Source organism: Asterias amurensis, chromosome 3 (assembly GCF_032118995.1).
Source record: "Asterias amurensis chromosome 3, ASM3211899v1".
NCBI lineage: Eukaryota > Metazoa > Echinodermata > Asteroidea > Forcipulatida > Asteriidae > Asterias > Asterias amurensis.
The window spans coordinates 5,128,503-5,150,857 of record NC_092650.1 but is presented as its reverse complement, the minus strand read 5'-3'; the positions used below and the strand labels follow the sequence as shown (position 1 = coordinate 5,150,857).

The window sequence follows — 22,355 nt, the reverse complement described above, 5'->3', positions numbered from 1 at the left end:
TTGGTGACGAGCAATAAGGACAGGTTAATGGTATAAAACACTGTGAGAAACGGCTCCCTCTGAAGTGACGTAGTTTTCGAGAAACAAGTAATTTTCCGCGAATTTGATTTCGAGACCTCAAATTTAGATGAGCATGCATTATCTGGCGGACTACTTTTGAGTCTGAATTTTGAAGAGAAACACGCCCAAAACGACGCCCATAAACAAAACATTTTTTCATGTTGGCTGCAATACAGCGCCGACCAATAAAAAGACAGCTTGTTGCAAGGACCAGACGATTGCCTTACAAGCTTATTGCACGGCATAATGGGGGTAAGCTCAGGGAGCTAGACATCAATTACCCGCGCGCGGTTTTCAGAAATTTCATTCACTTGTTGTCATGTTATATTCAGTGTCGGTGATTGTTCATGTCTATCGCAAGATTCAAGAAATATCTCAACAACTTAGGTTTATGTATCGACATTTTAAACTTGAATCCGGACAGGCTGAGCAGTCTGTCTTATTATATAGGTTTGTACTTAACGTTACCAAACATATTGCGAGCAGACATCGGAAACTCCAGTTCTACCCCGATTGGCATGATGGATCGGCGAGCGAAATGTGAAAACATGAAATCAAACCATAGGCGACCACTCAGCGACATTAGCTCTACACATAAGGACATTACAATTGGAAATGGAAATAGTGTTTCTGATAGGCATCAAACGGTATGTAAAAAACTGACTGATCTATGTTGCACTCCGGTTATTGATCGAAAATAATGAACCGAACTATTTTTTATGTATTTTTAGTAGGCCCTAGTGTGCTATAAAAGAAATCTCATTTTACCCGCCATGCCCACACACGCCTTGTATTTTTTGTAGTGTCAGTCAATTTTCATGCCTGTGTGTGTTTTGTAACAACTAACATGTAAAATAATATTAAAACATTACACTGACTTGAATCAGATTAGATGGTAGGCCCTAAGTGGTTTTTTTTCTTCTTCTGCTGGGTACATTCATTATGCAACTTCAAAATTGACAATTTCCTAATTTACTTCTAAAAATCTAAGTCTTTTTATTTACACCAGCCCAGTTCAGTTGTAACACCACATTGTCAACAGTTTTCTACTTATTTATTATTTATAATTTAGTGTACAAAACAAATAAAAATTATCACACAGTCTCTTTATTTATTCAGATAATTGTAGAGGGCAACATTGGTAGTGGAAAGTCAACTCTACTCAAGTATTTTGGCCAAAAGGACAACATTGAAATCTTTCCCGAACCAGTTGATAAATGGAGGAATATAAGAGGACAAAATATGTTGGTAAATATCTCTACTGTACGTAGGTCTCTAAACTAACAGCTGAACCGCAGGTCCGAGGCAAGTGATTTTAGCCTTGGGCTTGTAAAATCATGACCCGACGAGGCGGATGGTCTTCTGGTTTTTATTTTCAGGGGTCTCGTGGATTTTTCTTCTGAATTTGAGCCCCGAGTTTTGTGTCTGTGTACAGCTATGCCACCATACTCAACCCGTATAGTGCAATGGTTTACATATTGCAAATTGCGGTACAATTGGAAAACAGTAATTGTTCACATTTCAGTTCAACTCAAATACAGATTTATTTCCATACTTCCATAAAAAAATAACAACAATTAGGCCTACATCATGTATTACGGAGAAATGTAAAAAGTTATCTCGCAACTCCGACGACCGATCGAGCTCAAATTTTCACAGCTTTGTTATTTTATGTACATATTGAGATACACCAAGTGAGAAGACTGCTCTTTGACAATTACCAATAGTGTACACTGTCTTTAACATGGACAACTACCTGGCCTTGAACTTGTTTGTACTCATCACCACTTAACATTCTTCTGTTGATGTAGGACTTGTTTTATCAGGACCCAGATCGTTGGAGTTTTGCCTTTGAGTCTTACACTCAGTTCACACGACTTGAGATCCATCAAGCCAAGACCAAACAAAAGTTCAAGATGATGGAACGGTCCATTTACAGTGGGAAGTATTGCTTTACAGAAAACCTCTACCAAAGGTGAGCTATCTTACAAAAGGTTTTTTGATGTTGATTTGTAGGCTAATACAGGGATGAGATTGTTCAGACTTTTTGCCTGAATTCAGACTTTATGTCAGCTTGGTGAAGAAAATCAGGAAATATTTGTTTTTCCACAATTAAAGAAACCCTGCTCTTTGGTCTACTTCTCTAGTGCTTTGGATACTTTTTTCAAAAGCTCTTTGGAATCTATAACCCCAGAGGTTACCACACGGTAGAAATGGCATCATTTCAACATACATTTGAATTTGTAACAAAGTTTCAGACTTTTTCGTTATTAATGACTCTTACCCCTGATAACCACAATAATAATAAACAGTTTTTATATAGGGCTTTCATACCCGGAGGGCGTCCCAAAGCGCTTCACATTATTACCCCTGGTGACTGGGCCTTAATTCACTCCTTAAACCATCTCAGCTCCCTGGTGGGGAGTATGCAGTCTTTGCAACATGAGTATGCTAAATCAATCACAAAATGTTCACAAGAATATTTTTTTGTTAATTTGTTTACAGCAAGAAGTTAAAGACTCCAGAATACAACGTACTGTGTCAGTGGTTTGATTGGCTGCTAACAACAAAAGACCTTCATGTTGATCATATAGGTAAGCAACAGACTAAGCCATGGTTAGTGGCGGCAAAGTTTTCGCCCAGCACTCTTGGCAAAATTCACTGGCATTGACAACGAAAGCTGTTGAAGAGTTTAAACTACCACAGAGAAAGAACACAGTAAAAAGAATCACTTGTTGCATGTGGATGGCCCCATAATAAGTTTTAAAACCCAAGCATCATGCCTTGCTGTCTTTACACACACAAGATTGTTCTTCAGCATTCTTGACATGGGCTAATGAATATCATGGAGTATACATTCACTTTGTTTCTCACAGTGTACCTTCGTAGCACCCCAGAGCAATGTGAGAGACGGATTTGTGAGCGAAGTCGTAAGGAGGAGTCCGGAATACCTATGGAGTATCTCAGAGAACTCCATGAGACGCATGAGGATTGGCTCATCAAGAAGACAAAGTTTGAGCTTCCAGCACCAGTAATAGTAAGTTAACTTCCTTGCCACTTCAAGGAACATTACAGAATTGGTTTTGCTAACAAAAAAGTTGCTGGCAGTGTTAACACTTCATGTAATCCACCATATATATAAACCGACAAACCTGTAGAAGTTCGAGATCGATCGGCCATCTGGGTCACGAGAGAATAGTGAAAAACCGATTACAAATTTTACATTGCATCGTTGCCAAAACAAAAATGAATAAAACGCTCACTGAGCGATAAACTCCAAACGCAAAATTAGATTGTTTATTTCTCATCAAATATAAAATTTCATACAGAAATATTTCAAGGGATGTTTTCTACTATCATCATCATTAGACCGTGTATGTCAATCTGTAATCTTCGCGGTTTTGTTTCTTACCAATTCTGTAACGTTCATTGAAACTGCATTGGATTTCTCAGGATTGTCACTGATAGATACAAAGTAATTTTGGTTTGAACAAAACAAAGTTGACCGAAGCTGGACTTGAACGTGCACCCTCCAGATTACGCTATCTCTATGGTGGTCAATCTCATTAGTTTGCAATGGTAATTTTTTTTGTTTACCGTACAAAGGTTTGTCTACCAAACAAGGTACACTCAAGGCACTGAGTATATACAAACTTTTCCCTAGTCCTGTAAACAAATATCACAGGCACGTTGTTACTCAGGTGGGATTCAAACCCACAACCCTTGCAATTCTAGAGCAGTGTCTTACCGACTAGACAACCGAGGTTGCCCGCTAACTAGAGGCAGTTCAAATTCTATGTTTTTTTTTTTTAGTTTACAGTTTACAATGGTTGTTTCTGGTTCTGGCCAAGTTCGCTTTGAAATTAAATTAATACAACTTAACTATTTTGTTTCTGTTTTCTTCAGGTTCTTGATGCCACCAAGCCCTTAAATGAAATGCACAACCAGTTCAAGCTCCTCGAGGAGAAACTAAATTTAAATATTTGCTAAATTATTGAATTATTGGTTTTTCTAACTACTGCAGGACAATTCAGGGATTCATTTTAAATGTTAGTGTAGCCTTTTTGTACAGTTAAATTACCTGTTGACAGTTGTGCCTTCTGTAAATACATTTTTATCTAGATTTTGTTTTAAACCATAGTCACGAAAAAAAAATCAAAGTTATCCCAGTTATTCTTTTGATTCTGTCAATGAAATTTGGAAACTTTAATTTGACAAAGATTCCTCTGAAGTAACAAGGGTTGTCATCTATTAAGCCCAGGTCGTCTTAGATCTTTAAAGGGAAGGTAAACGATGTAGACATTTGGGAATCACTCCAAAAATCAAGGGTAATAAAACAATTTGGTCAGAAGCTTTAAAAAAATATATAGCATTGTGAGAAACATATTTACTTTTAATGTATGCGCTACATTTAAAAAGGGTTAAAACATTTGAACAGTTCAAAAACCCAAAGGAAAACTTTGCCTTTAAGGTCGAGGCTCAAGTCTTTAATGTCAAAACTCAAAGTCAATCACGACTACCAGGGGTAGTTTCACATGGAGTTAGGACTAGTCTAAACTTACGACTGGTCCTAGGGGATATAAAAAACGTGTGGCTAGTCCCAAGTTTAAGGACGAGTAAATCGTCGTAAGTCGAGTTAATCCACCCCTGGTTTCAACTAATACAAGTATCTTATTGACCCATTTTACCTGACGTCATCATCAGAATAATCTTGGATGCGCCATTTTGGTGGTCAGTGTCAACGTGTGTTATTCAGTGAAATGCGCATATTTAGGTGACGCGGCGGTTACATGTAAGCCTATTGCCCACCAACATGGTGAGCGTGTCATCAGTCTCCGCGTGTGACGTGCGTGCAAGGGGTCAATACAGGTTAAAGTCAAGTGTTGTATAAGGCATGTGTCAAAGTAGTAAATGTGTGATGGCTTATTTGGGGAAATGTTCACATACACACAGTGCGTATTTCAGGTTTACATAATGCTTAGGATATTTTTTCCCACTTTTTTTTCTAGTCATTAGCGAAGTTGTTAAGTACCCTTTATTTTACACTGTATTTAAAATGAATGATGTGCGTTTTTAGTTGTAAATTGGCCTTTGCACAAGGGCACATTATTATGTCAGTGCAATGACATTGTTCCTCCTAAAATATTCAAATATACGTTGGATCTTACTTTAAATAACCTAGTACATGTACACACAAAACCAATGGAAGCCAAGATATGGCATTTGTACAAGCAGAGATTCTTGGTACAAGCTACAAGGGTTTTGCACAGACACAAAAACACAACAATTATTGTGATTTGAAGGTCGTCCGTCCGTCCATCCGTCCGTACATTATTTCAAGAGGTTGACAATGTTTTTTTAATCTGTTCTATAATTTTGTTTTCACTTTCAATATTTTATTTTAATGTTTTGATACTAATGACAAATATCAATATGATCTGAAATAAGGTCTTACAATCCATTCAGTATTCATGTTTGTGCTAAATTGTGACAAAATTATGGTTTTGTTTTAAGGGAAGGTTTTTTATGTTATGATTTAAATCCATTTCTCTTTTGCTTCATAGTGCAACGAAAATCAGGTCATATTTTTATAATGTTGATGTATTTTGTACATAAGTATGGTCAGAATTGTAGATACATTTGGATTATCAAAATAAAATAAAAGAAACAGAAAATGGAGAAATAAACACCCTATTGCAGTACACATTTTATTATTTCCATTAGATGAGTTAGTCTACACATTATGTACAATATGAATGACACTCTAGAATGAAGCTTTTTGTGAGTCTTGTAACAAAATAATGCCCAATTCTCAAATCAATTCAATAAAGATTCTCTCCCTTGAACCAATCCAGGCCTTGAGTTACACCATGGGGCTTCCACCATGATTACACGAAGGCCATGGAGGCTGTAGCCCCTTCCAAGTTTTTGCATAGACTTTAAAAGATTTCTTGTTATTTTGAAGACGAAATACCTGGCCTGCCATATCCAATGCATATCTTTGCATTTACCATCACCTTAAAGACAATGGCCACTATTGGTACTAGACCGATCCATTAGGCTCCACCAACGACACACGTGTGAGCAAGAACACGCGAGCCTCTTCAATGCAGTTCTGCACAACTCTGCCGCTCGCGCAAAGCATACGCGCACGTATGTCAGACTTTTTTAGTTGCGTTGTGATTGGTCAATACGCAATGGGGGGAGCTTAATGGATCGGTCTATTATCAAAGACCAGTCTACTCACTTGGTGTATCTCAACATATGCATAAAATAACAAACCTGTGAAAATTTGAGCTCAAATGGTCATGAAAGAAAAAACACCCATGTCACACGAAGTTGTGTGCATTCAGATGTTTGATTTCGTGACCTCAAAATTATCATTCTTAGACCTCGAAATCAAATTCGTGGAAAATTAATTCTTTCTCAAAAACTAGGTCATTTCAGAGGGAGACAATTCTCACACCATGTTATACTATCAACTTCTCCCCATTATTTGTTACCAAGTAAGGTTTCATGCTAATAATTACTTTGACTAATTACCAATAGTGTTCACTGCCTTCAACATGGTGAACTCTTGCTCATAATGTGTCCCACCGTACTATCCCTACGTATCATATATTGGGTGCGTTCGATTAGCTTCCCCGGGTCGACCCCGGTGTGTGTGGTTTTTTTTTTCCAGGACGAACGTGTGCAGATAATTACTCACGTTCGTCCTGGAAAAAAAACAAACACAACGGGGTCGACCCAGGGAAGCTAAGCGAACGCACCCAATGAGAGCTCTTATTGGAGGAGGGTAAGAGTTCATAATTTCATGTAGTACAACCACAGGCCTGCTCCGCTCATGACGACACAGCCTCTCTAACATGGAGATTTGTCACCCGTTCTCTTTGATTTGTGAATTAAAACCGTGGCTGCCCTGAAACCTGTGACATTGTTTCAATCTGTCCACAGTTTCTAGAAGCAAACTAAATCTTATTTTGTGTAATTTTTGTTGACCCACACCACATTGTTCAGTTGTTACTTTTAAACAAACTTATTTTATACGTGGTAATTATGATACAAAATCTAAAACTCCCAAGTAACCATACTGCCAGCCAGGCAATGCCCGGGAATGCTGCAAAAAAACTCTTTTTATATACAAAGTGACATGGCCTACTTGACTGTGTCTATAAGTGTGATACTCAAAATGGTTAACACACTATTTTATGCTAATCGGTGAAGTTATACATTTGTATAGTTAGTAAAAACTAAATATTAATTTTAGCAAATAAAAACATAAATTAATTTTAAACTGCAGGGAAGAAAAACAATGTTACTACTTGAAATATTCCACTATATGCTATGGGCATTGCGCCACATAATTTACAAACATTAAAATGATCCTGTGATTATCCATTTGCAATGTAGGTTGCAAAGAAGACTTGTCTGTCAACTGAAAAACAATCCAAGTTGGGTTCAACTTTCTCTAAAAATGGAACCTTTCTCTCGCAATTGGAACATCAGGGTTCCGTTTCATAAAGTTTGCCGAGCACAGAGAAGTCCTTCCAATACAAACCGAATTGGATCAAGTTCACTTTGGTTGGTAGTCCGTGAAGAATAGCAACTACTGATGAAAATTTGCTAAGCTGCCATGTTCTTCTCCTGTTGATATCTCAAAAGAGAGGCTGTACTTGTCTGGCCTTCTTTTTTGTAAATTTAGCAAGAATTTGGAAAAAAGGCCCCGAATTCCACCCAACTAAGGGCACTTCCCTTGGAATTTGTTTAAGTCCATCGGAACTTTTAGATGGGGACACCAAGGCTAAGACTGGGGCAACAGGGGCCATTAGCTTCCTGACCTCCATGTTGTTATTCCAGACTGGACAATAAATTGACAAAATAAAACAGGGTTTTCATGTTAACCATTGTCACAAAAAGTATGCCACCCAATTTCTGAAAAGTGTGTCCTGATAAACAGACACCACCTCCAGCTAACACCATGTTTCTCATCAATATTCATCATTGCTGAAGTGGAAGTGTCGTGGCCGAGCGGTTTAGAGCACCGCATTCAAACTCTGGTGTTTCTGATCAGCAGAGTGTGGGTTCGAATCCCCAGCTGTGACACTTGTGTCCTAAAGCAAGAGACACTTAACCATTGCTTCATCTTTCGGATGAGACGTAAAGCCGTTGGTCCCATGTGTTGTTTAACGCATGCAAAAGACCCAGTGGACTTATTGAAAAAGAGAAGGGGTTCGCCCGTGTTCCTGGTCTGATCGGTAGCAAATTGACTGCAGCATCTTGTAAAACAGGTCTCAAAATTCAAAACGTAGTCTCACATCTTGCAGGAAATACTGAGTGACGGACATGTGCGCTATATAAGAAGCCACAATTATTATTATACTATTATTATTATGAAGGACACATAAAAATGCAGCATTTTAAAGGACACTTCAAACTCTGCTTTTAGAAACTAGAAACTAAAATTATGAATGCAGCCTTTAAGGAGATCTGATACTGTAGTTCACGGAGGCAAATGTCTCCTCCTCCTGGTCATTGCCTCAGTGCCCCCTTGGGACGAAGGTTCCATGTAGTAAAGAAAACTTGCCTTGCCCCAACAAAAAGTACCAGGCCTGCCAGTAAATAGACCAACCATTATTTTGTAGTACATACAGTTCAGACAATGCTGTATGAGGTGATTGAAGGTCTGCCTTGGGCTATAATAGACCCCTTGCATTACGCGCAGCATACTCACATGTGCCTATCCTGGGTGTCAACTTGGGTGTCAAAATCGAGAAAAAACCATGCACAGTAGAGAGTTGACACCCAAAATTACGCGCCTTGTTCGAAAGGCGTGTTCTGTATTTTGTAAGAAATCAATAGCTCCCCCTTGCATAACGCGAAACGCTACAGGTACACTGAGGTCACGCGCACTATTTTACCCACAGAGAACAGCTAATTGTCCAATGATCTGCCTCCTTTTTGAGAGCGTGACGTCATATGCAATGGGTCTATAGATGAATCTGAGAGACAAATTTGTGCTGCCATTACTCACTGGATAGTCACTATTACATGGACAACCTTTAAATCTTTTTCACATCACAGGCACCTTGGACCAAAGATGACAACGTAGGCCTACCACACAAAGCACCAGCATGATGTGAGAGAAAACCTTGCATATGATGCATACATAGGTGGAAAAGTCACGTGAAATAGTCTGGTGCTGGGCTTGAGCAAATGACTATAAAGTGGTCTCAAACCTCTTTTGATTAACCTTCTGATCCTACATTCGCATAGCTATATTAAACTGGGTGTAATCTAAGCACAAGACATACCTAACATGACCATGAACTAAGACAAGCATCAATGGTTTTTGTCTTGGTGCTTCTTAAAAACATTTCTTTGAATTTCACTTTTGAGGTTTATTTTCCAAGGCAAACTTACCCCATTCAGAATTCTACTATGCACAGATTTGTTGGGCAGGTGCTTGCCAACGAGGTGATTGGCGTAAACTTGTTATGACCTCCGCAGTGCAATTTGCGCCACCAGACTGAAGAGAGATTGCTAACACATTATTGCTTTCCAAAGGGTAAAAAAAAAACGGTTTATATTCCTTTGCCAGTCATTGTGTAAAATATGGTTAAGCTTTGACATTCTTCTTAAGTAAAGTATCTACACAAAGAATAAGCCAGTTTTTCAGTGTTCTTAAACACTACATGTACTTGTTTGTTTAATTAACTTTCAAGTAAAAACCATCTGTAACTGACGTTGATTTTTCATGCTGCTAAACAATAGTCAAATGCCAAGGAGGCATTTAAACATGAACCACACAAACTTGGAAAGACCGGAAAATGACACCCTTAAAAAACGACACGCCTTCAAAAATGTGTGTCATAAATTCACATGTACATGTACACAGCGCGTCACTCCTCCTTAGGTTTTTTAGGGATTGGCAGTAACAAAACAAAGATTGGATTTGCAGTTAACCAAACAAAGATTAAACTTGACACCATTTTAGGAAAGGCTGTCTACTTTTACCAGATATGTATTTTATAATAATTTTCTCTTATGCTTACATTTATATAATTACTTTACATTCATGAACATAATCCATGCCCCTTGTTTGAAGAAAGCCACCAGGTACTCTAAGGGTAGTTGATGTGATGCAACATCCATATTGCTTTCCAAATTGTAACCAAATTGAGGCGGACTGGAGAAAACTTTAAGTCCATGGCCTTGAAATTGATCACAAGACAAAACTAATAAAATTCAGTCTGCTGGCCTATCCACTTTGGTAAGGGCATTTGACATGACTAGTCCCCACAGTGCACTATACTTGGCCCTCTAAAAGGTTCAAGATTACACGCGCTGCGCTGACAGTATCAGTTCACACAGCTATCCAGCAAGTTTAAGGTTGTCTTGAAAAAAACTTTAAACTCTGACACTCCCTGCTTCCCCTGATACAAAAATAATTTTCAGGTACTCAAAATGGCCGAGTACAGACATGATTTAACATTTCCCATTGTGAAAACTGAATAAACTTCTCTCAGATAATTGTAAACAAAAATTTAAAAACAAAGAAAACAATTGTGTACATCTCCATTGAAGTTCTGGCCACCGTAAGACATCATCCCGAATCTATTTATTTCTTGTAATAATAATACACTTAGAAGCTTTCCTGCTCAACACCTGGGACTGATCACCAGATCCATTTCAACCTTTTAAAGTGAGTACACACAGTTGTCTTTTGTGGAGTATACAAAAGAACTGATGCTTTTAACAAGCAGCATTAAGGGTAGGCCTTGAGAATGTCCAACACCCTTAGTATAGCAACAATCGTGGCTATAGAAGAATCATCCAATTTGGACATGGCTTAAAGGCAGTGGACACTATTGGTAATTACTCAAAATAATTATCGGAATAAAAACTTACTTGGTAGGAAGCAATGGAGAGCTGTTGATGTCATAAAACATTGTGAGAAATAGCTCCCTCTGAAGTAACGTAGTTTCCGAGACCGAAGTTATTTTCCACAAATTTGATTTTGAGACGTCAGAATTAGATTTTGAGGTCTCGAAATCAAGCATCTGAAAGCACACAAATGTGTGTGACAAGGGTGTTTTATTCTTTCATTATTATCTCGCAACTTCAACGACCAATTGAGCTCTAAATTTCTCAGGTTTGTTATTTTATGCATATATATGTTGAGATACACCAAATCAGAGAGAACTGGTATTTGACAATTACCAATAGTGTCCACCCGGCGATCTCACCAAACACTTCCTAACTTAGGATTAACCTTAGGACTTAGGATAAGTTAAGTTCTGTATCCAAAGGCGTAGGACCCATTGAACCCATCCTAAGTTAGGACGGGTTACTCGTCCTAACTCCAGATAGGATTAATCCTAGCGATTCGTTAAATCGGCTGCAGGGTCTCTAACTAAATCAAAAGCCAAACCTGTATAATCTAGTGGATGTCATTCACAATCCAGCAAGCCTTCCATTAGATCTTCATAGATTTGGGATAGCGGGTCTAGTTAAGCTTTTAGAGTCCTCATTGTCTGCCCATTTTAACAATAAACATAAGAGTACCATAGAGAATTATGATATACATTTCATACAATATCTGACCGGATTATAGTTCATCCCTGACATGCCTGATAGTTAGGACGCCCAGGCAGCAAGCTCTCTCATATCTTCATCTTCTGGATCTTCGGCAACTTTGGCTAAGACAACAAAAAAAACAAATGTCAAAGATTAGAATTTCTCAAAGCCATTATACGCTTTCGGAACAGACAAAAAAATAAAAGTTCACAGATCTACAAATAACTAACAGGGTTTACAGAAGATAACGGTAAAAGACTTCTCTTCAAATATTATTCCATAAAATGCTTTACTTTTTGAGAAAACATTTTAAAAAACAATATCAATTTTCGACATTGAGAATTACCGATCTATAGTAAACACACCTAATGTCATGGCGAACTGTCCGTTATTTTTCTCCCGACTCCGATGACCGATTGAGCCTAAATTTTCACAGGTTTGTTATTTTATATATGTAAGTTGTGATACATGAAGTGTGGGCCTTTGGAAAATACTGTTTACCGAAAGTGTACATTGGCTTTAAACACAGATTTTGATTAAGTTATCATTTTCTTTACTTTAGGAGAACAGTCAATGGCCTGTTTTGGCTTTGAGATATAAACATTTCATTACAGTTTCAGAAAACTTGTTTGGGAAATTTGTTTTACCAGGTCTGGCCGTTGGGACATCTGGGAGCTGGCTTGTAACACTGGGTCCAACATCAAGTAATTGCTCATCAAGTTCTTCCTGCTCCAATTCTTCAAGTTCCCTAAATAGTTCATCCTGTAAAAGAAGAAACACTCAAATTTGTATGAAAATAACCTTGCTGCAATGCGTCTTCAACGCCCCCCCAAAACACTGCTGCCCACATCTTCACACTGTCTAGAAAATCATGTTCTATTACCCCCATTTTGAAACAACTTGCTCCCTATCTCTCTACCAATTATCTTATTCTTAAACAATTACAAATACAAGCAGACAGTATGTCAAATAGATAATTTAAGTAGACGTACAAAAGTAAATACAAAGCAAGAATAAGCTTGGGCGATATCGATTTATTTTATTCACGATATATCGCCGACAATATATCGCGATATTCGATATAATCGCGATTAATGAAATTTGACATCATCAGTCTTAAAACTCCAAGTGAAAGTTGTAGAAGAGACAGTCTTAGTATAAGAGAGGTGTTCTAATGACCTATTCTTCTGGTTTTACTCCAAATCTATGGGGTATCAGCTAGCAAATACATCGCGATATTTAATCGATATATCGATATATCGCAATTATCACGATTATCGCGATATATCGATATTTCGATTAAAACCAAATCCATCCGATATCGAAATCGTGTCCAAATTAATATCGCGATATTCGATAGTATCGTGATATCGCCCAAGCTTAAGCAAGAAAAACAGTAAGGGCACAGGAAATTACAAAACAACCCTTAATGTGATGGCCAGGATCAACAAAAGTATAATTAAACACTGAAAGCCTGTTAATCCAGTCACATACTGAGGCAAATACACTATATCAAATACTCTCTTTGGAAAAATAAAAATAATTTGAAACAAATATAAATACTATGTATGCACAAAGCACAATTTAAAATAACAAAAACCAAAACCAGAAATAAGACAAGCAAATAGCAAAAAAAATAAAAATAAAAAATAAATAAAAAGTATAAACAAATAAATGAATAAATAATTAGAAAAGGACATGTAAAAAGAAATAAAGCAACAAATAATGCGCTCATTGTACACAAAGCACTAAACGGCAAGGCTACCGACCATATCTCAGGACTACCTGGTTACACTCAATCAAGGAATCTTCAATTCCAGTACTATACTTCTCCACAGTGAACCCAAGGATTAAAGCAATAGATCTTTACAAATCACCATGGTAATGCTGACAACTCATCTTAAGATGAATCTAAGGCCTTGTTCGAATTTGCGAATTCGGCTACAGCTATGCCTTGGGCGCGCGCGTCTGCTATTCTTCAACACTGACAGACGCGCTGATCTAGCGGTAGCTGTAGCCAAAGTTGCCAATTCGGACACGGCCTAAGTGCTCCATGAAATCAAGATCTGGGCCCAATTTCATGGCTCTGCTTACTGTCGAATTCTGCGCTTACAATCACCATTCTCATCTTGTGGGACAAGCGCAGAATTTCTTCACTAGCTGTGTAAGCTAGGAATTTCTAGTAACGTGAAGTATGCATATGCACAAGCCAAACTTTTCCTGCTAACCAGTGAAATACGCTTGGCATACATGTAAGCCCATAATTCCCTGTTACTGCAAGCGCCGCATCTTTGTTTATGGTTAGCAGAGCGATGAAATTGGGCCTGATGTCAAACAATATGTACTTCAAGGTTTCTGAACCTCCGTGACAAATAATGGTCGTTCATACTTACTTCGTCTAAATCTTGACCGAAACCTGTGGAATTTGAAATTGCATCGCTGATTTCATTGGCTACTTCTAGCTGCTCTTGTAGATCTGACATCATGTCATCAACATCCTCCACCCCCCTTAACATTAATCACAAAAGGGGAAATAAAACAATTAAACCATGCCCCAGAACACTTTATAATCTTACAAAATATGAACGACCGGTAAAGATAAAAGAAAGATGTGAAATCTATTATTAATATCATTTTCAACTTAAAATCATTCACTTTGTTCATTCAATCTCAATACGATACATTACATATTATATGCTGGTACAGGAGGAAGCTGGTACAGGAGGTTGCTCCACTCCAGGAGTGCGTTTTGGCGACCCCAACCAGAAACATTGGTTATCGGTTGAGTGTTTTCGCGTGTTCGGTTGAGCGCGGTGACGATGCTGTTCAGACCAACCGGCAACCTACTTGTTGAGTTGGTTGGGCGTTGGTTGGGTTCGCCAAAACGCACTCCAGTAGTGAGTTGTTTTCATGTAATTCAAAGGAATATTCACTTTACTAGTTGCTCATCAGCTTTTCGAATTGTTTATATTCTAAATTGGATGTAAGATGTATTTTCAATACTGAACTGGCCAGCTGTACCATTTGATTTGTTTTGTTTTGTTTTGTTTTTTTATTTCCAAATATCACAATAAATAATCATGAAACATACAAGAAATAAGAACAACGAGTGATAAGAGGAGGGCACCAGGAAAAAGCCTAGGCTTGTACAGAGCCTGGACCCTTGATAATGTAAATTAATAGGTTTTAGTTTATAACAATAACAATATTGATTATTGAAATTAAGGTATGGTGAAAGGTATAGTGCAAACAGCAAAAATAACACAAAACAATGATTGTTTGCAATTAAACTGTTTTGAAAAAATTTGTTTGCTATGCAGCCATAAATACATATTGAGAGTTGATAACAAAAAGGAAAATTAACAGAACATTATTTAGGAAATTACAAAACTTGATAATTTGGAATGGATAATCATGGTACGCGTGTAGTTACAGGTGGTGTCATTTTAGACGATACTGGTTATAAGTAGGTTTTTCATGTATTTTTTGAAGCTGTGCAGAGTTCTAAATGAAGGTATTGGGGTGAGCTGATTCCAGAGTAGGGGGCCTTGATGTCTGACTGTTTTCATAAATAAAGTGGTCCGAGCCTTACCAATATGAATTTTAGTAGCTGATCTAGTGTTATGTGAATGGATGTCAATATTTCGTGTAAAGAGAAGTCTTATGTTACCTGGTAACAAGTTAGATTCAAACTTAAACATAAGGACCCCAAGATGATATTTATACAGTTTAAAAATATCGAGTGTTTTAAATTGCTTGAAAAGGGATGCAGTGTGCTCTCTAAAGCTAGAATTGGCTATAACTCTCAAGGGTTTCTTCTGTACGATTTATTAGAATTGAATTGAATTGAATTGTTTACTCATCAAGTATAAAAGAATACATGAAATTTAAAATCCAATTGTACAGCAACATATAAAATATTAAAATGTAAAAACAGCACAAGATATACCAAAAAAAAACACAGAAACAATAACATTAATAAAAACACATTCAAATTTATTTAAAAAACAATAAAACACAAAAGAGTAGTGGACCCCAGTCGTTCAAACTAAAAGAGGCCAATTTTCCCAGGAAATGCAAAAAAAACCAAAAAAAAAAACCAAAGACAGTACATGATGGGCTGGATGCATTGTACAGTAGTTATCAAATAAAATCAGTTAAAATTCTGGATAGCAAATACATGTAGGTAAAAATGAATTCTTAAACATGTTTGTCTTTAGGCTTAGTTGACCGATCCTACCAGATTTGTTGTGAACAATCAGTGGGTAAAGAGGATATTGTGTGTTGTCAGACAGAATACAGTGGAATTTATTCAATTTATTCATGAGTCTATTCTGAACTACTTCCTGAAGACCGTCATTGTCTGAACCAATATAAATTTGGAGAGACTTTTGACTGGTGCCGAATTCGGTATTCTAAAAACACTTCTGTAATGGATGATACCCATGGCAAGACATCCTTATGAACTGTGAAGGGGATAACCCTTTTGTTTCATAACCCTTTTGTAGGTGGCAATGTCTACATAGTGACAGTTGATTGGGGTCGATAGCCCAAGTGTAACCCTGGACCTTGTGAGTTGGGTGATGTCTCATATTTTCTGATTTTGTAATTCCACTTACATTTGTTGTTGTGCACTTTTCAAAGCTTTTGAAGCGAATCCCATGGTCTTCAGAACCTCAGTGTTTGTGTTTGCATTCTCCAGCGCTTCTCTTTGATATTCTATTGTTGACAGTGTTCCATCTATCTGTGCCAGTTGTTTTTCTAACCTCTTCTTCCTCTTTAGGGCCATGATGGCAGCTGTACAAAAAAACATAAAATACAAATCATAATGCTTGTAAGTTTAGAATTTCGTGCGACCAAAGTGCAGAAAAAAAACAAATTCTTAAATTGGCTTCGCAAATTTTTGCACCCAATTAATATTGTAATAACAACAAAATGAAAAAGAATTCAAATTAAGTTATAAATAAAACTATCAAAAACATTTATATTGTTTGAACACTTGGATATTACAAGTCAATAAATGGTGTTGTTATTTGTTATTAATTAATGTCTTTTCCCATTAATAATTAGTTCTAAGTTTTTAGTTTCGGGTGGAAAAAGAATAATAAAACATTTTACACAAAAAGTAGAAATTTCGTATGGCATTTGGCATCTTCCCTTGAAATTAATAATGTAAATTGTAATACTTTAACATTGCCATGTTAGGCCTACATAATATAGACTTAAAGACCATTCATTGTCGTGTTCTAAGATAAGACACTAACTAAGGGTTGTACTCGATGTGCGTTGTCAAATATGACTCAAATCAGTTCCTGATCAAGTTGGCTCAAATTTAATAATATCACTTTATTTAGTTTGATACAAAACCAAGCAACCAATGATTAATCAGGGCCCAATTTCATGGCTCTGCTTACCGTAAGCACAGAATCGGCGCTTACGGAAGCAAGGAATTCTTAGTTGCGATAATCGTAACCCTCCTCCCGACGGCCGCCCAGGCCGGAGGGTTACGAGACTCGTTCGAGCGTATACGGTTGATCTGGTCCAACACGTACAATTTGGACAGCTAGTCACCAGATTTGCCCCATTTTTACCACTTTTAAAAATCATGACACAAATTCTGAGGGTACTACCTTAATCCGCAATGTCTAATGCAGCCTGCCATAATACTCAAAACACCATTGAGGAAATATTTCGAAGAAAAATGGACAAAAACTTACCAGAATCGGAGCGAATTCACAGGTTCAAATGTCGAACCTGCGTGGGGCGGAGCTTCGGCTGTATGTGTGGGATGTGTGGTTCAAAAGGTCGTGGCAGTGCGTGGGGTGCGTTGTGTAGCCCGGCAAACTGTGCACATGTGCGGTCCGAGGCTATTCCCGCTTGCGGACTCACATCACTACACGGGCGGACGGGATGTTATACTTATCAGCAACAACACAGTACACGTGTATGTACATTTACATGGTGTACAGTACTGTGGTGCATATCATGTACATGTACAGTGCATTGTCCTATTTTATATACGGGCCCTGATGACATGTCTTTTGATTTCCTTTTTTTTTTCATCTGTATTTTCATCAATTATTTATTCGTTTGTCCAGTTCCATTTGTAATCTTTTTGGATTTTATATAGTGTCTTTTTTTATTTAAGAAAGTGTTGTGAATACACCATGAACAGACCGATTGCGATACCAATGTTTACGTATGATCACGTGACCTACAGTACCCAAAGAAAAGGACAGATACACAGCAAAGACACGGGAGGATGGGAAGACTCGTACCAATGGACAAGAAATCGGCCGTATATAACTTTGTCTAGCTAAAAACGAAACCCTTTTTGTAAAGTTGAATGTTGTAACATAAATTTAAATCACACTTGCTGTTCTATATTTCCAGTATTCTATTAAAAAATAGGTTTCTTTTGAGATTATAAACTACGTGAGCTACTGATGTTTGAGCAAGCTCACGCGCCATAGATTTTGCGCTGTGCACGGCTGAAGTCGGGCTGTGCCGTGAGCGAAGTTGTCCGACTCTAGATGAAAGCTATCCCTTCTAAAAAAAAAAAAATGAGGATTAAAATAAAGGGATTGGCAGCTTTTTCGGGAGAGGAATTTTATTGAAAGTATTGGCAGCAAATTCTTTACAATGAGGGTAACACTTGACACCGTGTGAACATTCTCGTGGAATTTCCTAGTTTGGTGGAAAAATGTGTTTACCCATTACTGTTCAGCCACCGCGGTAAGGTCGCATGTTACAAAGCCCTGAATATTCTTCAGTGATTTTAAGAAATTACACTTTCTTACAGGTCACGTGACGTTGCGCGCAATTGGTCTATATTATTGGTTCACTATTTATAATTTAGGCCTATTTTGTAAAGCGCCTTGAGCACAGGGGACTGTGCGCGAAATAAGTGTCCTACCAGTATTAATTATCTTCGTTGTACAACTAACAATAAGCGGGCGGAATTGTTTTTACACCACGGCCAGGGTTTTGGACAACATCACGTATCCTGTTTTGCGACAAAAATACATTATCCGTAAGGCCGGTCGCACATTCCCTATTGGAAGATTATTTCAAAAACTAAGGAGGGAAGGAAAGCCAGAATTCCATATATTTATTCAACGGTGTTATGCACACATTAATATTATTTTTTTAAAGGATAGTAGGGGTCAAGGGATACTGTTTTTTTAACTTGTCATATGCCGCTTCCATTTTAATTTTCGGTAACCATGCTGCAGTGACTGGAACAATAGCTGTGATTTCGTTTTGCTACATACTTGCTTGCATATCATTGCATGTAAATTTAGTTGTTTATAGTGGCTCCAAACTGATTAAAACAACCTTAGGTTGGTAGACGTTTACATTATTTTAAATGCCCTAAATAAACAGAGCTTCTACAACGCACTCGATCACAACCCCAATACATGTACCTGGGATGGTCAAACGAAATCACTCAAGAAAAAAATAAGCTTGTCGGAGATCAAGCACAGACTTTAAAAATGTCATAAATATACACAGATAAGTTTAAAATACAAGATTGTATAATACAATTGTTTTAGTGGGTCATTTTCATATCTATAGACATAGAGCGAGGAAGCTTTTTTAAAAGTAAAGCGAGCACAGAAACTTAGAGGTCCTTATTTCGAAACCATAGCGTCGGCTTACGGTTCTTGCCGCAAGTTTACTATTCCTTATTTATTCTTCCGATGTACTTTTTACATTGTATTATTATTACTCACGTGCTCACGGCGCTTTACATTTACAAAAGTAGGCCTCGATTAGAAATAAACAAACAGGCAGTTCACAACACTTTCTTTAAAAAATATTATATAAAAAAGGGGCACTATATAAATTACAAAAAGAACAAATTGAACTGGACAAACGAAGCAGAAATATTAATGAAAATACAAATGATAAAAACAATTATGAAATCGAAAGGCATGTAGGTCACGTGATCATACGTAAACATTGGTATCGCAATCGGTCTATTCATGGTGTATTCACAACACTTTCTTAAAATAAAAAAAGACACTATATAAAATCCAAAAAGATTACAAATGGAACTGGACAAACGAATAAATAATTGATGAAAATACAGATGAAAAAAAAAAGGAAATCAAAAGACATGTCATCAGGGCCCGTATATAAAATAGGACAATGCACTGTACATGTACATGATATGCACCACAGTACTGTACACCATGTAAATGTACATACACGTGTACTGTGTTGTTGCTGATAAGTATAACATCCCGTCCGCCCGTGTAGTGATGTGAGTCCGCAAGCGGGAATAGCCTCGGACCGCACATGTGCACAGTTTGCCGGGCTACACAACGCACCCCACGCACTGCCACGACCTTTTGAACCACACATCCCACACATACAGCCGAAGCTCCGCCCCACGCAGGTTTGACATTTGAACCTGTGAATTCGCTCCGATTCTGGTAAGTTTTTGTCCATTTTTCTTCGAAATATTTCCTCAATGGTGTTTTGAGTATTATGGCAGGCTGCATTAGACATTGCAGAGTATGGTAGTACCCTCAGAATTTGTGTCATGATTTTTAAAAGTGGTAAAAATGGGGCAAATCTGGTGACTAGCTGTCCAAATTGTACGTGTTGGACCAGATCAACCGTTTACGCTCGAACGAGTCTCGTAACCCTCCGGCCTGGGCGGCCGTCGGGAGGAGGGTTACGATTATCGCAACTAGGAATTCTGTGCTTACGGCAAGCGTATTTCACCATGTTCACGGGTTCTGCACGAGCGTACTTCACGTTACTAGGCATTCTACGCTTACAAGGCTAGCGCAGAAATTCAACGCTTGCACGTAAGCCGGGAATCGCGATCGTAATCGTGGAATTCGGCGGTAAGCAGAGCCATGAAATTGAAACTGGGCCCAGGTCAACAAGATAAATTAAACACCACATTTCTCATTCATTAATTTATTAATCTGTTAGTTAGCAGTTTAAGTAACAACCACGAGTTACATGAAAGAAAACTTACCTCTTTTGTTTTTTGTACCATTTTGTTTTGCTAGTTTAATTTCTTCTGAGATTTTCTTTTCCATGAAAGCTTGTTTCTTTTCTAGCAATTCTTCCGTCTGTCTGAGTTTCTGAATCGCTTCGCCAGTTGACGGAGCCTGTTCTTGCTTCTTCTTTCCAAATAAAAACGACATTTTTACAAGTTAAGTTACTTCCTATACAGAGAAACAGAGAATTTCAAAACTGTTATAAAGTAACAAAATTATGACCGATGACAATAATGATGTTGATGTTTGAGCTATGACTGAGATATGTGTGCAGTGTAGAAACTACTGCAATGTAAATATAGCGGATGACATAATTGGTAACCAACATCATAAGCGGTCATCATCACGTGAAGATTTCCCATACGTGAGAAAAAACCAGCGAAATAGCATGGTACCCTACCAAAAAGGTATCGGTAATGCACGTAGTTTATTACGATAGACGGTTGGGTACATTCCTGAAATACAAAATGTAAACACAAGAGGGCGTGGTTAATAGTTTGTGAAATAAATGTGAAGATTCATTGAAATTCTCACTAAAACACCACCACTGTATACTTTCAGGGATCTTTTGTAGGCTTTATTTTTGTATAACTAGTGCCCCTTTTTGCTCGTTTGAGATAATAAGTATCTTACGTTCAACTTCTGGTAGAACAAGGAAGGAACTCAAGAGCCTTTCAACATGGGTAAAAAAAAAGATATTTAGAAACTCCAATTGTTTTGTAAGACACTGCACTGCTCTAGAATTGCAAAGATCATGGGTTCGAATCACACCCAAGTAATAAGTCTGTGATTTTTTTCACAAAGCTCGGGGAAAGTAGCTATTTAACACCAGTGTATAATGGGTAAATTAACCCCAAATTATTATTCTTTATTTCCCCCGACTCAAATTTAGTAAAAAGTTCACAATTCAACACACACTTTTTAAAATGCATGATGGTCTTGTCATGGCAACAAACATTGTGTTTTGTGTTTTAGTGTCAGTTTGATCTTTGATAACCCTGCTTCCAACATAACATTCTTCCCACAAAGCACACACTTGTCAATGTCTCGATCTACCTGTGTAGAGGTGTGGCCTTCATGCCAATTCCTAAACAAAATTACCATGATTCAGATGAACTTCATATTTTGACTTGTCTTCTTAATGTCTGAAATGAATACCAGCAGGGACACACCTTCAGCTAATTTTAAGACACTTCTGAAGACCTCTTGTTCACCAGGCTATAATGACTTATTTATTTCTTGAATTCCCACTTCCCAGGTCAAAATTCCAGTTGAACCTTAACTAAAGGTTGAAAACCAGGTGATAAACTATAGTTAAACAATTAAAACCAGTTGGTTTATTAATTATAGAAAATGGACAGAAATCAACTGGTTTATAATTTAAACCTAGTTGAACACAGCTAACCTAGTCCAAACCAGTTGGTTAACATGGAAATGGTCACTATGTCCAGGTGAACCAGTTGACCCTAGTTAACTGGCATGGGTTCAACTGGAATTTTGACCTGGGTTGTGCCTAGGCTATCTCATCTTTGAGCAAATTATTTCTTTTGTGCCTATCTGTGACTTTGCAATCCTTGGACTTGGGCCCATTAAGAAATTATGGATAATCGATTGATTCAGAACTGTGTACCATGAGGTTGGGGAGGGGGAGGGGGAGGGGGAAGGGGGAGGGGGAGGGGGGGGGGTTGGGGGGTC

General features: G+C 37.7%; 2 protein-coding genes across 2 annotated transcripts; one reads left to right on the top strand and one right to left on the bottom strand.

The window, feature by feature from the left end:
- The first annotated feature begins 362 nt into the window (after nucleotides 1-362).
- Nucleotides 363-5,601, top strand: LOC139934361 (thymidine kinase 2, mitochondrial-like). Its single transcript, XM_071928554.1, has 6 exons — nucleotides 363-707; nucleotides 1,180-1,308; nucleotides 1,872-2,035; nucleotides 2,566-2,654; nucleotides 2,937-3,097; nucleotides 3,967-5,601. The coding sequence occupies exons 1-6, from the start codon at nucleotides 408-410 to the stop codon at nucleotides 4,048-4,050; spliced, it is 927 nt and encodes a 308-aa protein (XP_071784655.1). The 5' UTR covers nucleotides 363-407; the 3' UTR covers nucleotides 4,051-5,601.
- LOC139934362 (charged multivesicular body protein 4b-like) lies at nucleotides 4,131-20,951 on the bottom strand. The gene is made up of 5 exons (XM_071928555.1): nucleotides 20,636-20,951; nucleotides 16,257-16,434; nucleotides 14,031-14,145; nucleotides 12,285-12,399; nucleotides 4,131-11,759 (listed from the first exon to the last, which is right to left on the bottom strand). The coding sequence occupies exons 1-5, from the start codon at nucleotides 20,805-20,807 to the stop codon at nucleotides 11,698-11,700; spliced, it is 642 nt and encodes a 213-aa protein (XP_071784656.1). The 5' UTR covers nucleotides 20,808-20,951; the 3' UTR covers nucleotides 4,131-11,697.
- Nucleotides 20,952-22,355: the final 1,404 nt, after the last annotated feature.

Coding starts and splice junctions, on each gene's coding strand:
- LOC139934362 (XM_071928555.1), bottom strand. CDS start 20,807: ATGTCGTTTTTATTTGGAAAGAAGAAGCAAGAACAGGCTCCGTCAACT. Junction 16,435..20,635: donor TGGTACAAAAAACAAAAGAG/GTAAGTTTTCTT, acceptor TTTTTTGTACAG/CTGCCATCATGGCCCTAAAG. Junction 11,760..12,284: donor TGTCCCAACGGCCAGACCTG/GTAAAACAAATT, acceptor TTGTTGTCTTAG/CCAAAGTTGCCGAAGATCCA.
- LOC139934361 (XM_071928554.1), top strand. CDS start 408: ATGTCTATCGCAAGATTCAAGAAATATCTCAACAACTTAGGTTTATGT. Junction 1,309..1,871: donor TAAGAGGACAAAATATGTTG/GTAAATATCTCT, acceptor CTGTTGATGTAG/GACTTGTTTTATCAGGACCC. Junction 3,098..3,966: donor AGCTTCCAGCACCAGTAATA/GTAAGTTAACTT, acceptor TGTTTTCTTCAG/GTTCTTGATGCCACCAAGCC.